Here is a 13,811-nt window from a genome sequence, read left to right as displayed (position 1 = left end):
CATTGCTGATTTTGCAGCGTAGACTGACACATCGGGCAGATTTACTTACCCGGTCCCATTGTGATCCCGCTGTGTGTTGTCCCACGAGGATTTGGGTCCGGCGTGTTTTACTAACATTGTGCGTTTGAGTTCCTGCATGTGTCGCTGCTGCGCCGAGGTCCGCCGGAGTTCACCTGCTACTTCCCGGTGCATGTGAATGCTTGATCTTGCGACACAAATCCATTTTTAAATTCCGTGGTTTGTCCGAATCCGTCGGATTGTCTGATGGCCACGCCCCCGATTTCTTTCGCGTGCAAGCCGGCGCCGATGCACCAACATCCGATTGCTTGTGCCAAAATCATTAGTAAATGAGTCCCATCCTTGTAAAACCCCAACAGAATGCATTCACTTGACATTACCTCTCCAATGGCACAGCTGCCAATGGATGTGAAAAAGTAATGTAGACAAAAATTTCTGCTGACTGTGGAAAATAAAATAATGATCGTGTCACTTTTCTTGTGTGTCCTTGCAAATTTTTGCATGCAATTTTTTACAATGAAGTCTATGGGAGCATGAAATCAACATGTGCATCAACATGTGAATTTCATGCAGAATTCCCTAAGATTATCTGCACATATTGTGGATTCTGTGCATATTTTACACATAAATTTTGATGCAGAAATCTGCAGCATAATAGTAGCAGTAAAGTGAATGTAATTTGGAAAAAGTATTGTAGACACTGCATAGACAACCCCTTTCACATAAATACATCATATAAAGTGGTTTCTTTCCAAGGCTGGCATCCCTTTATGTACATAGGGAAAGTTACTTATTTACATATTATACCATATTATACCATTGCATTAGCCAGACGGAGGCTGAACTAAGGTTCTTCTTAGTTTCTGCCTGGCCAGTTTATTTCCTTTAAACAAAGTCAAATCATATACAATAAAATGTGGGATCTTTTTATCATCTCTATTTATCAGTGTATAGCAGTGGTGGCGAACCTATGGCATGGGTGCCAAAGGTGGCACTCAGAGCCCTTTCTGTGGGCACTCAGGCCATCACCACAGGACAGAGTTCACCAAACAGGACCAAATCCACCAAATCTTCCTGCAGACCCAGGCGACTGATGAGATGCTGCTCTCAGCACTATTTTAAAGTGACACTTTATTGGCTATTTGGAAAAGTGAGGTGGTGTTGACAGAACCACATTATATTTGGAGGTCATCCTGCTAGACCCACCATTCTTCCTCTACAGAGAGACCCTCTTTCTTTCAACTGTATTGGTGGCCTTAGGAGGCCGACACAATTGAAAGATGTGAAAGAACACGTAGCAATAAGTTACTGCTTAAAATGCCTCGTTGGCACTTCACAGTTAATAAGTGGATTTTGGTCGTAGTTTGGGCACTCGGTCTCTAAAAGGTTTGCCATCACTGGTGTATAGTATAGTGTAGAGCGGTATCACACACTTTCTTGCAATTGTATGAAAAACGGCAATAACAGTGATGTCTTTCTGACTGTATGGATAGTATTGCTTAGATGGTGAGTAGTCCAATGACCACACTGAGTAAATGTTTAGTGGAATGTAACAAGCTTAAGGTATTTGCTGATAACACCTATGTATAGAATCCTGACACCTATAAGCTATAAATGATATTTGTTCACAAGACATGTCTGCTAATTGCATTCTCGAACCCTTTGCCTGGGGCACCAGAGATTAGGAGAGCCCTCCATTGTGGTGGTATGTAACCTATACTCCAGGACCAGTTGTTAAAATAACAAGTCTCTTGGAGAAACAGGAAGAAGTAAGATGCCCTTTATTCTTTAAAGTAAACCTACAATGAGGAATCTACCATCAGAGGTAGATCTATACAAATATGGTATCCCCGTGATCGTACCGACCCAAAGAATAAAGTAGACATGTCTTCTTTGGGGCGCCATAAAATCTAAGCCCACAACAAAATGGTGCAAATGCGTTCTTTCATAATTTTCACAGCATTCACTACACAGCATGGAATATTAAATACTGTCACTATGAATTGCAGGTGGGACATCACAGAGAGGTGGGAGGTGAATAAATGCACTCTCCCAGGTAAGGTGTACCTGAGTTAAAAATTACAGTCCTCTCCATTCTTTATAGGTGGTAAAACTTGTAAAATTGGAAGTGTATCAAATAGATATTTTCCTAATGTATATCTTAATCTGGGCCCTCACCCACATGTGTTGTTCAACAGCACTAAGAGGAAGGGCAGACACATATTTTATCACAAGCAAACCTTTATGCAGTTTGCCGGAACTGTATGAAGCTATTCTTCCAGATTTTCTCTTATCATTATGCATTTCCTCTTAGTCACCAAACTATTTCACACAGGCCAACAACAATAGGATTGTGAGATATATTTTTTATTCTTTAAAATCATTTTGAATTGGAAATAAAAAGATATATTGTAGCGCTGGAGACCTGGGTTTATGTCCCAGGGTCAACATCTTCAAAGAGCTTGTATGTTCTCTCCGTGTTTGCGTGGGTTTCCTCTGGGTCCTCTGGTTTCCTCCCACACTCCAAAACATACTAGTAGGTTGATTAAATTGTGAGCCGCTTTGGGGACAGGTACTGATTTGGCGCTGCGTAATCTGTGTGCGCTATATAAATATAGAAATTATTATTATTCCGCAGCGCTTTTCAGATCATGGGGTACATAAACAGAGATACAGAGCAATAACATGGTCAGAAGCGGTAAACTACAACTCTGAATCCACAACAGTGACTGCAGCGACAGAAGGCCTACAAACCTGCAGAACAAGATGACAATTGTGTAAATGATTAATAGGATTTCTGAATGAGGCACACACTGCAGTGATAACAATACAACAGTGTGTTAGAATAGCACATGGCTATTATCATTTACTCTCACTTTAAATACCCACAAATGTACTTATGAAAGTGATATGCATCTCTCCAAATAGAAGAGTCTTGGTTAATAGTGTGAATAACTGAATTCTGCTTACCAAAATTTCCATTCCTGGAGTCCTCAGGCAGCACAGCTTCCGTCTGTGTGTGCTGCCTGAGGATGAACAGGTTGTTTCATTGTTACCATGGTACAAACAGGAGCAAAGTCCAGTTTCCATCACCAGAATAAACATCAATCATTAACAGAACAAAAGTTCTATTTAATATACGGCTCCTATACTGGGAGGATATTTTCCTTCAATTAATAGCAGGAGTAACAACTTCCCAGCTGGCAATACAAGATATGCCGGTTTTATTTGCCTCGGGTAGATTACAGCATGCTATAAAAGTTTTCTGCCATTCAAGTCAGCAGAATTGTTTTAATAAAACAAAAAAGAATTGAGCCAGAATGGAAGGCTTGTCACTACAATCTCACATTGTGTCAGACCATCTTGGAAGTAATGTACAGGAAAATAGTGCAAAAATTGCATGGTTTCTTATAAAGTACATTAGAAGTTTTTCTCTTCGCAATTTGGAAGCGATTGGACACTTTTTATTTCAGTACATGTTGTAGTATTCTGTGCATTTTGGCAAGTTAATGGAAGAAAGGAGGAAGAGAAAAAAACACCCAAAAAACACTGGGAGAGGCAGGGCCCCATAGCAGACTTATGAATGGGGCCCCCCTAACAACTCAGTAAATATACATATTTGTATACTCACACATTTATTTATATACACATATCTGTTCCAGTAGCTGCCGACCACATGGGGGAAGTACACGGCAGAAATTAGAGATGATATATCCCTAGTACTGTCCTTCTGCTGTCCTTTCTCTCTTCTCTGGCATTTATCTGAGCTGCTGATTCATGCAGTGTACGGTGGAAGAAGTGCATTGTTATATACATATTACGCTATACAATGTGCAGCATAATATGTTTATAACGGTGCACATCCTCCATTCTTTAGTGTGTCAGTTCGGATGCTGGGGATCATAATAAGTCGGTCATGTTTGGTTTCAAAAGACACTGAAGGTATGAATGGCCCAAAAAGTCATATAATATAAAAAAAAAGATTAGTCTGACCAGAGCTCTTGATCCTGTGTATGGTCTCTTTACGTTGATATAACATCAGAATTTCCAAAACAATCCAGCATTCTTAACCCCTGAAAGACCTGGCCCTTTTTATTTTTTTCACTTCCATTTTTCACTCCCCACCTTCAAAAATCTGTCTGACGGCTTAATTTTTGCGTAACAAATTGCAATTCATAGTGACGGTATTTAACCCCTTAAGGACGGAGGGTTTTTCGGCTAATTTCTCGCTCTCCAACTTCAAAAATCCATAACTTTTTCATTTTTATGTGTACAGACCTGTGTGAGGGCTTATTTTGTGCGTAACAAATTTTACTTTCCCGTAATGTTATTTATTTTAACATGCCGTGTACTGCGAAGCTGAAAAAAAATTCCAAATGTGGAAAAATTGAAAAAAAAACCGCACGTACGTCACGTTCTTGTGGGCTCAGTTTTTACGACTTTCACTCTTCGCTCAAAATAACACGCCTACTTTATTCTTTGGTTCGGTGCGATCGCGGTGATACCAAATTTATATAGGTTTTATTGTGTTTTAATACATTTTCGAAAATTAAACGAATGTGTACAAAAAAGAAAAAATTTTTTTTGCTATCTTCTGACGCTAATAACTTTTTCATACTTTGGCGCACGGAAATGTGTGAGGGGTCATTTTTTGCGAAATGAGGCAACGTTTTCATTGCTACCATTTTGAGGTCTGTGCGACATTTTGATCATTTTTTATTTCATTTTTTATGTTATGTAAAAAGGTGTAAAAGTCGCATTTCGGACATTTGGGCGCCATTTCCCGCCTCGGAGGTCACCGCCGGCCGTAACCGTTTTTATATTTTGATAGATCGGGCATTTTGGGACGCGGCGATACCTAATATGTCTGTGATTTTTACTGTTTGTTATGTTTTATATCCGTTCTAGGGAAAGGGGGGTGATTTGAACTTTTAATATTTTATTAATTTTTTTTATTTTTTAAACTTTTTTTTTTCTTTTTTTTTTCACTATTTTTTAGACCATCTAGGGTACATTAACCCTAGATGGTCAGATCGCTCCTACCATATACTGCAATACTACAGTATTGCAATATATGGCGTTTTTGCAGGTCTTACATTACAATGAGCCACTGGCTCATTGTAACGAACCTGCATAAACCATGTAGCCTCGTGTCAAGAGAAGACACGAGGCTACCATGGTAACCGATCGCCGCCCCCCGATGACGTTCGGGGGCGTGGCGATCGAAAAAAAGATGGCGGCGCCCGCGCGCCGCCGTCTTTTAAACGCCGCCCGCGACTTTGCGGGCGGCGTTTAGAGGGTTAATAGCCGCGATCGGTGCAAGCACCGACCGCGGTTATTAGCGGTGGGGGTTTTGTGCAAAATGCAAAAACCCCCACCTCTGTATGAAGAGGACTCAGCCCGTGAGCCCTCTTCATACATCCCTTATACCTCTGCGCCGTAGAGCTACGGCGCAGAGCGTTAAGGGGTTAATATTCCATGGCGTGTACTGGGAAGCGGGAAAAAAATTCCAAATTCAGTGAAAATGGTGAAAAAGCGCATTTGCGATGTTTTCTTGGGGGCTTGGATTTTACAGCTTTCACTGTGTGCCCGAAATGACATGTCTACTGTATTCTTTGAATTGTTGTGATTACGGGGATAACAAATTTGTATAGGTTTTATAATGTTTTCATACATTTACAAAAATTAAAACCTCCTGTACAACAATTCTTTTTTTAATTTTGCCATCTTCCGGCGCTTTTTCATACTTTGGTGTACGGAGCTGTGGGTGGTGTCATTTTTTGCGACTTTTGATGGATTTTTCATTGCTATAATTTTTAGGACTGTAGGATCTTTTGATCACTTTACATAGATTTTTTTATATTTTTCAAAATTGGCAAAAAAGTGCCATTTTCAACTTTGGGCGCTATTTTCCACTACAAGGTAAAACGCAGTGAAAAAACGTTATTATATTTTGATAGATCGGGCATTTTAGGACGCGGCGATACCTAATGTGTTTGTGATTTTTACTGTTTATTTATATCAGTTCTAGGGAAAGGGGGGTGATAATTCCCATTTATTGTTGGACAAAAAAAATCAACTTCTCTAACATCCTTATAACTCTCCAAACTTATTTCATGCAGGATTTCTTGTGACTCCATTTCTATTGGAATCATGTTTAACAAGAACACACACACACATATATATATATTATATATATATATATATATATATACATATATATATGTAACAAGCTTTCAACTCGACCCACAAATCTTGCATAAATACATAAGCACTGCCTAGGTTGGCTTCTGGGCCAATACAATCCTGCTACAGACTGGCTTATATCAAATGAGAGCGGATAGCAAAAACTTTGGTTTACACGGAGATGAGCGAGAGGGGACTTTGTTATGTTATATAGAATTTTTTCCTATAAATCTCTTCCTCATCCAATCCCTTCCCTTCCTTGGTTGAACTTGATGGACATATGTATTTTTTTCAACTGTATAAACTATGATAACCTATTTTAATAAAACACATAAATGATATCTTACTAGTGTTTACCGAGCGGAGGAGTCTTAGCTGGTCACCATGGCCTATGAAGACACAAACCCTTTAAACATTCTTATAAAATGCTCTTCTGAATTAGAAATCCATTAATGTTTATTCACTGTTTAATGAGAGATTTTGTGCTGGATTGTTAGTGCATAACTCACCAGTATACAGAAAGAGTCATAGGGACCTAGTACATGGTTGACACCGTCTGAGGTACATAATATTTCAGTATTGCTAAAGAGCTATCTATAGTTTATGTCCCTTATATACAACACCCCGTGACTCCCTATAAGCACATCATGTTACACAGAACTGCAGCACCCCTCTATATTTTACACAGGACTGCTACACACCCCTTTAAGGGACATCACCAGCTTTTATAACACTAGAAAAACAGGCCCCTGAGGGCATCCAAATTCCCTTTTATTATTTTAGACCTCGCTCATCTCCAAAATGGGTTGGGAATTGAGTGGGGGTGAAGGTGGCAACAGTGTCCCTTTAATACTTCACAAAACACTGTTGCGTCCCTCAATGGTTTAAATATGACTGCTACTTATACCTCTACACACTTCACAAAGGGCTGCTACAATCCCTTCATTCTTCACACAACACTGCTAATACCCCTCTATACTTTTTCACCGGATTGATTACACAGGACTGCAACATGCACCCCTGCATTCTTGCACCATGTACCAACCACTAAAAATCAGCAGAGCTCTTATTGCAACCAGCAGTGCCAAATAAATATCCATCAAGCCGTGCACACATGTACCAGGAGCAAATACTAGTCTGCAGCCAAGTACAAGGGCAGTGCTGTGGGGGATAGCTTTTTGTTATGTTACAGTGCATTATTTTACCAACCGCAACCCTTGGAGCAGAAGCCTGAAAGTCATTCACCACACGGCATACAATAATTGGATTATTTGTACATTTGAAAGGAAATTTACCATCAAAATCCATCATGATAAATCGATTAATAGATAATAGATCTAGGCACAGTGACTTTGGTAACCTTCTTATATTTGTTGTCCACGGCCTCACTTCTTCTAAAATCAACTTTTAACATGATGCTAATGAGCCAGAAGAGCTCGGGAGTATTAGCAGATTCACAGGCTGTTACACTGGGAAACCAATTCCCCCCCACTAAGTGATTAAGTAAGATTACATCAGGCAGAGGGAAGAGGGGGTGTTTGAGTGCTGAGGGAGTAGAGGGAGAGACAGCACCGAAGCTGCAGCACGGACGGGCTATGACAACGCCCCCAGAGACCCTCTGTAAAAGTTTTAAGAATGAAGGTCACAGTGTCTAGATTTATGAGTAAGTTTCCCAGGTTTATCTATGCTTGATATTGATGATAGATTTCCTTTAAGAGACTACTCCATCACCATGATCTATCTGTGCATCAAGGTGCCTTAACTCTTGGTTCCCCCTGAAGTAAAATCTGTCATGGAGCTATAAATGGATAAAAGGGGTATTGCCACAAAGACAAGTTTCTTAAAGGGTTATTCCGGGAATATGAACGTCTGACACAAAAACCCATGATGATATAAATAAATGAGTACAACAATACTCAATGTCATTAGTCACAAAACGGAGCTTAAAATAGTTTGATTTAATGATTTACAAAATTTATGGCCTCACCAAATAATCACCAAAATGGCCTCCACTGGAAACTACAAGTCCCATGATCCTTTAGTTCTCAGTACCTTCTCCTACGTCTTATGCTCTGCTCCCAGTGATGATGTAACAGGTTTTCTTGCTCTGTTACCCTAGTAATGATGTGTAACTGCCATCACCACAACCATACTGGATGCACTTCAACCAACTGACTACAGCCAAACTTGGTGGTGATCACATGACCTGCCCAGGAAGGTGCAGGACATGTGACAAGCGGCCATCTTCTGTCCTGTGTCTGCTCTGCAACGGACCGCACAGAGGAAATTAACGGACTGATTAAAGGGCCAGCAGCATTTTAATTTTCCATTACAGTCTATGTCAACAGCATTTTTCTGCTAAGGGGAGCAACATTTCAAATAACAACTAATTACACATTAGCTTATATTTTGAGTGCCCACTTGTATATGAATTATGCTGATTCCTGGAATACCCCTTTAAAATGTTCTCAGGATAAAAAAAAATGTTCTCCAATTCACTGTTATTACCAAAAATATAGCATTTCACAGATATAATTCCAACCAGTCTCTATCAGTCTTGGTATACACAATTTTGATTGGCCCTAGACCGGACCCTGGATCTCCTGACTTTAGGGTCGGAAGTCATATTCTTCTGTCTGACACTGCGCTGAGCTCCTCTCTGCAGTAGCCCACGACCCTTGCTTTCCAGGATGAGCTCACCCACACACACAGGGGGAGATTTATCATTGGTTTTGCTGGGCTATTTTGGAGTGTAGAAGCCTTTTAGAGGGTTATAGCAACTTTTCATTGCTAAAAAGTCGCTCATGACTATTTCCACCACTTCACTAGACTCAGGTAAACATAGACCTACTATTAGTGCAACCGTGCAAAGCCAGATTCAGGACTTGTGACATTTTCTTAAAAAGTCAAAAATATGTTGCATAGTCACTCTAGCCCTCTCTATGTTCGGTGACTTTTTTGGGACTTTTTGAAAGATCTGTCCCAAGGAGTTGGCTCTGATGATAAATCTCCCCCACTGACTTACTGTTAGCAAAATACAGACAGATAAAATATTTATCCAGGAGAGAGGGATGGAGGTATATAGCAGAGCTGTGTGTGTTATAGGTGTCATTGTGTGTTATATCCATCTCACAGAGCTCATCATCTCAGACCTGTCACATTTCTCTTTTTAAGTGTCAGATCCTAGTACAATGTTCAGAAACTAAATGAAAGTGTATATAAACCTGTACCCTAATGATTTAACCACATTGTCACCACATAGCACAGAAGAATCAAACTGTCTGCTTAGAGAGTCCCCACCCACACTCTGGAATTTTACACTCACCATCACCGAGTGATAAAATAGCAATAAAACTGAGTAAATTGTAAAGTAAGGGGTTAAAAATGATCTTTATTATGTAAATGTCACTAGTGGATTGAAATTAGAGGATCTTCTTTCAAGGACAAACCCCTTTAATAGATCATTAATATTAACAAGTACATTTACATTCCTCACAAATACAAAACAGTCGTTTGTGCCTTAAATAATTTTATTAGCAAATGCAAATTCGCATATATCTTTTTACATTCTTTACAGTGTACAAATGTCCTCATTCAAACGTCATTTACGCTTAGAAATTGCATATTGAAAGCTCTTTTGGAATCGGCAGCAAAAACTTATTTTTGTGGCGAGGCCTTTTTTTCCCCGGAAAACCTAAGTGCTCCAACAGGAATGATTAAATGGAGGTCATTTACATGTCAAGGCAGCAGTAACGCTCACTACATGTAATGTGCAATGGTAAGAGACCTGTAGGACTGCTCTAGTGCAGTAATATGAGTGACCTTTTTTAATCACCCAGGTAATGTAGACCTATGGTAAATCTACAAATCACCACTAATTACTGGACCTACAGTACATCAGGCCCTTTCCCAGGATCTAATTCTAGGAGAAAGTAATTTCAATACTTACAATACTTCATTACATTACAAGTAAAAATTGGGCAAAATTACTGATTTATATGTTAATCAGATACTGAAAAGGCTTTTATGTCACAGATTGTCCACAAAGAAATTAAATGACATTGAAAGCAGAAATTGATGACTCTACATTAGAGTAAATCCTAGAAGCATTGTGCCCTTTTACAGCTTTACTGGGGAGTGGACAGTCTCCCAATTTTGCATCTACCTTTATTAGACTGTAAAGTAGTGTCCAGTATTGGGGCTTAGATATACAGTTGATAGTTTAGCTCTAGCTGTATAGTTAGGAGAAAAGAGTATATAGAAGCTGGATCTCCTGCTCCTGACTATAGTAAGGATTGCAGCATTGAGGGCCAATTTCTTGTTGCAGTGGTGATGTGTGTGACAAGCCAAAATAATATGCAAGAGTATGAGAGGGGTAAGTCATTGTAGACTACAGAACAGAAGTTTCACACATTTATGCCAAAATAACTAAGAAAACATACTTTGAACAGTCACACAAACAAAAATTTACCTAAAACGCTAACTTGATTACTAAGGTTTATTAATGCTGGGATGTCCAACAACTGCTGCCAATAAACCCTAGGCGAGCACTCTACATCTTCACCACACTACAGCATCTTCCTCATGCCAGATAATGGTACTGCTTGGAGTTTTCTTTATCCCTTTCCATGTAGTCTCTATCGATTAAGGATTCAATCCTCTTCTTCAAGTCTCCGGGCTGGAAAACACAATGTCTAGTCATTACTGATCAATCTCAAAGGTTACATGCAAAATAATTGATTGGCACAACTACCGTACATACTCGAGTATAAGCTGACCCGAGAATAGGCCACTGTACCCAATTTTACCACAAAATACTTGGAAAACTTATTGACTCAAGTATAAGCCTAGGGTGGGAAATAAATTGGTCACAGCACCTCCCCACCCCCAAGTAATGAAATGCCCAGCAGCCTCCCCCAGTAATGAATCGCCCAGAAGCCTCCTTCCGAGTACTGAAATACCCCCTGCAGCCTACCCCATTAATGTATTTTGGTACTGGGGAGGGTGCATGGGGTATTACAGTACTGGACAGACTGCATGGGATATTTCAGTATTGGGGAGGGATGCTGCTGGGTCTTACATTGCTGGGGGAGGCTCTATGGGGTATCTCATTATTGGGGAGGCAGGCTGCTGGGCATTACATTAATGGAGGAGGCTGTATGGGGTAATGCCTCCCTCACCAATACTTAAATACCCCATCCATTAAAAAGGCTACAAGAACCTGTCATTAGGTGAAAATGTGAAAACTTGATGGCAGGTTCCCTTTAGGGTGCATTCACACAACAGTATGCCCGCCATGCAAGCATACCACCGTGCGCTGGAGAGAAGGAGGAGGAAACAGCGGGCGCACGGCTGCACACTCAGGAAAAGATAGAGCATGCTCTATCTTTTCCGGGAGTATGGCGTGGAACGGTGCCAGACATGTACTGCCGCTGGACCGCCATTGCCATCTATGAGGCCGATAATTTGCGCCAGTGACGGCCGTTGGAAGGAGCCCTTACTCTTACTTCTCAATAAAAATTGTAAAACATAACATTTGGATTACCTTTCTATATATTGCCACTGTTGTACCGTAATATGTGTGGAATATAAAATTTTAACAAATAAAGTAGAACGCATACTCCAGCGATGCACACATTATCTAGTTTTTTTTGTCATTTCTGTACTGAACTAAAAAACAGATAATCTAGAACAAGCAGATTACTCAGTACCAGAGAAATGTGTGGTAGGCAGGATATAAGACCTTTCTTTAGATTTGTCTTGCAGTTTGGTGATGTACACACTATTTTTTTTTTACCTTTACAGGGAATTTGAGCTGATTATAGAGTTCTGAGACCAGGAGGTTGTGTGTCAGGGTTTTTCTCATTTTCATAATGCGGACAATTGCTGCATCAATCTGGTACTGTCTATCTTGGAAAACTCTTTCTGTCGTGGTAACCTGTTCTTCCACCTGCAAAGACATCATGGACTCAGAATAATAGAAAAATGGAGGCAAATATACATAAAAGAAACAACAACGCAGCTTACAGTTTCCTTCATCTGAATTTGGTTGATCTTGATTCGATATAATTTGTGCTTAAAGTCTCCATTGAAAGTAAACTTGTCTCCATCTTCAACATCTTTGCTCTTTGGTATCTTGTTTAGCACCCTTGCCTTTCCACAAGCGAGTGACTGTAGAGTGCGTCTCAGCTCACTATCCTCTGTCAAGGAAACAAAACCACCACAAAATAATGGAAACGAGAGAAATGGCAACTCTATAATACTGAAATGTGCTGCGTTGTCCTGATTATATCATTGGTGATCTCTGCTTTGTGTCACGGGTTTGCGGGATTAGTAGTGAAAAAGCTAGAAACCTTTGAATGTCAGGTGCACAGCTGAAAGCACATCTTTATTTTCTGATTGATTGCAAAAAAATGTACATTTTTATCTTGAAGAAAAAGTTTATTTTTATCTTGTTGTTTTCTTTACATGATAATCTGGGCTGCTGTTTGTGAACTGTGTATAAATCACCAAGGGAGGAGGATTAAATTAATTTTGTCCTTTCCCTATCCTATGTAACAGACTACCCTATATCTTGGATAACCTAGAATTGTAATTCTGTCTGTGATTGTATTGACACGACCCTGCTGATGTCCATATCTAAAGACTGGCATTGTCTAAAATCCAGGCAGTAATAGGACCTGCTCTATTATTTGCGGCGTGGCTGGTCGGCCAGTTCATGGTGCAGGGAACCATGGTGCATGACACTTGCCCAATAGAAAGTTGTGCTCTCACCTACTCCTGTAGCCAGTTTAATTTCTTCAAAGCTGAATTCGTCTCCCTCGTTGAACATGAGTAGCACCAGTGTTTGGAACAAAGATACCTGAAGTTCTTTTTTCTCCTAGAGAGAACCCAAAAAGGAAAAAAAAAAAAAAAAATTGCAGTCACAATGATTAAATTGATGGTGTTGACAGAATAGAAAAGTGTGTATGTAGCTGAAATACCTCTTCTAACACAATCTAACTACAGGCAACTTCGTTTGAGAAACACGTTTAACCAATTGGTATGAGGAAACTGTGGTTAAAATAACAAGATATAATCGGTATCAAGTGGCACGGGCGTTACTGACACCTCAGAATTAAAAACATTTTTTTTTAAAACAAACAGCAAAATATGGCAGGCATGCAGCACAAAAGTGCCTTCTAAGCAAGCCCTGAACTATGGGCAGATAACATAATACATAACAAGGTTGACTATGTGCCAATATTAAAGACAGAACAATTCACACTTTTACATCCTAGAAAAAAAGCCAAATCTCGCCATCACTTTAAAAGGGCCACCACAGTACCATGTGCAAGGAATCCCTACTGTCATCAGGATTCCATTTTGGCACTGTTGTTTTGCATGGAAGAAGGGACTCCATGCATCAGATATCATTTTGAAGCAAGGAGACAGTGTTTGGTCCATGAAACACAACCAAAACAGATTTCACATTTTTATTGTTCAAACAAGATCACATTGCACTGGCCTTAGACATGCTAACCCCCTTAAAAGGGTTTTCCCACAGGATAGGGCCTAACTTGGTGATCGGTGGGGGTCTCAGTGAAGAGACCCCCACAGATCATGAG

General features: G+C 39.9%; 1 protein-coding gene and 1 long non-coding RNA gene across 4 annotated transcripts in view; both read right to left on the bottom strand.

Annotated features, from left to right (window-relative positions):
- Positions 1-2,369: 2,369 nt before the first annotated feature.
- Positions 2,370-3,060, bottom strand: LOC140116563 (uncharacterized). The gene is made up of 2 exons (XR_011852820.1): positions 2,989-3,060; positions 2,370-2,772 (listed from the first exon to the last, which is right to left on the bottom strand). It is a non-coding gene; the product is annotated as an uncharacterized lncRNA (long non-coding RNA).
- A 7,628-nt stretch (positions 3,061-10,688) lies between these two features.
- Positions 10,689-13,811, bottom strand: part of CUL4A (cullin 4A) — a 30,958-nt gene continuing 27,835 nt past the window's right edge. For all 3 annotated transcript variants that reach the window (XM_072135608.1, XM_072135609.1, XM_072135610.1), the window contains exons 18-21: positions 12,979-13,084; positions 12,232-12,404; positions 12,002-12,154; positions 10,689-10,882 (exon numbers count right to left, since the gene is read on the bottom strand). In XM_072135608.1, coding sequence (XP_071991709.1) covers positions 10,787-10,882; positions 12,002-12,154; positions 12,232-12,404; positions 12,979-13,084 — 528 coding nt within the window. In that variant the 3' untranslated portion in view covers positions 10,689-10,786. The remainder of the gene's footprint in view (positions 10,883-12,001; positions 12,155-12,231; positions 12,405-12,978; positions 13,085-13,811) is intronic.

The sequence above is a fragment of the Engystomops pustulosus genome, chromosome 2 (assembly GCF_040894005.1).
Source record: "Engystomops pustulosus chromosome 2, aEngPut4.maternal, whole genome shotgun sequence".
Taxonomy (NCBI): Eukaryota; Metazoa; Chordata; class Amphibia; order Anura; family Leptodactylidae; genus Engystomops; species Engystomops pustulosus.
The sequence above is the reverse complement of the archived record's forward strand: the minus strand, read 5'-3'. Positions and strand labels throughout refer to the sequence as shown.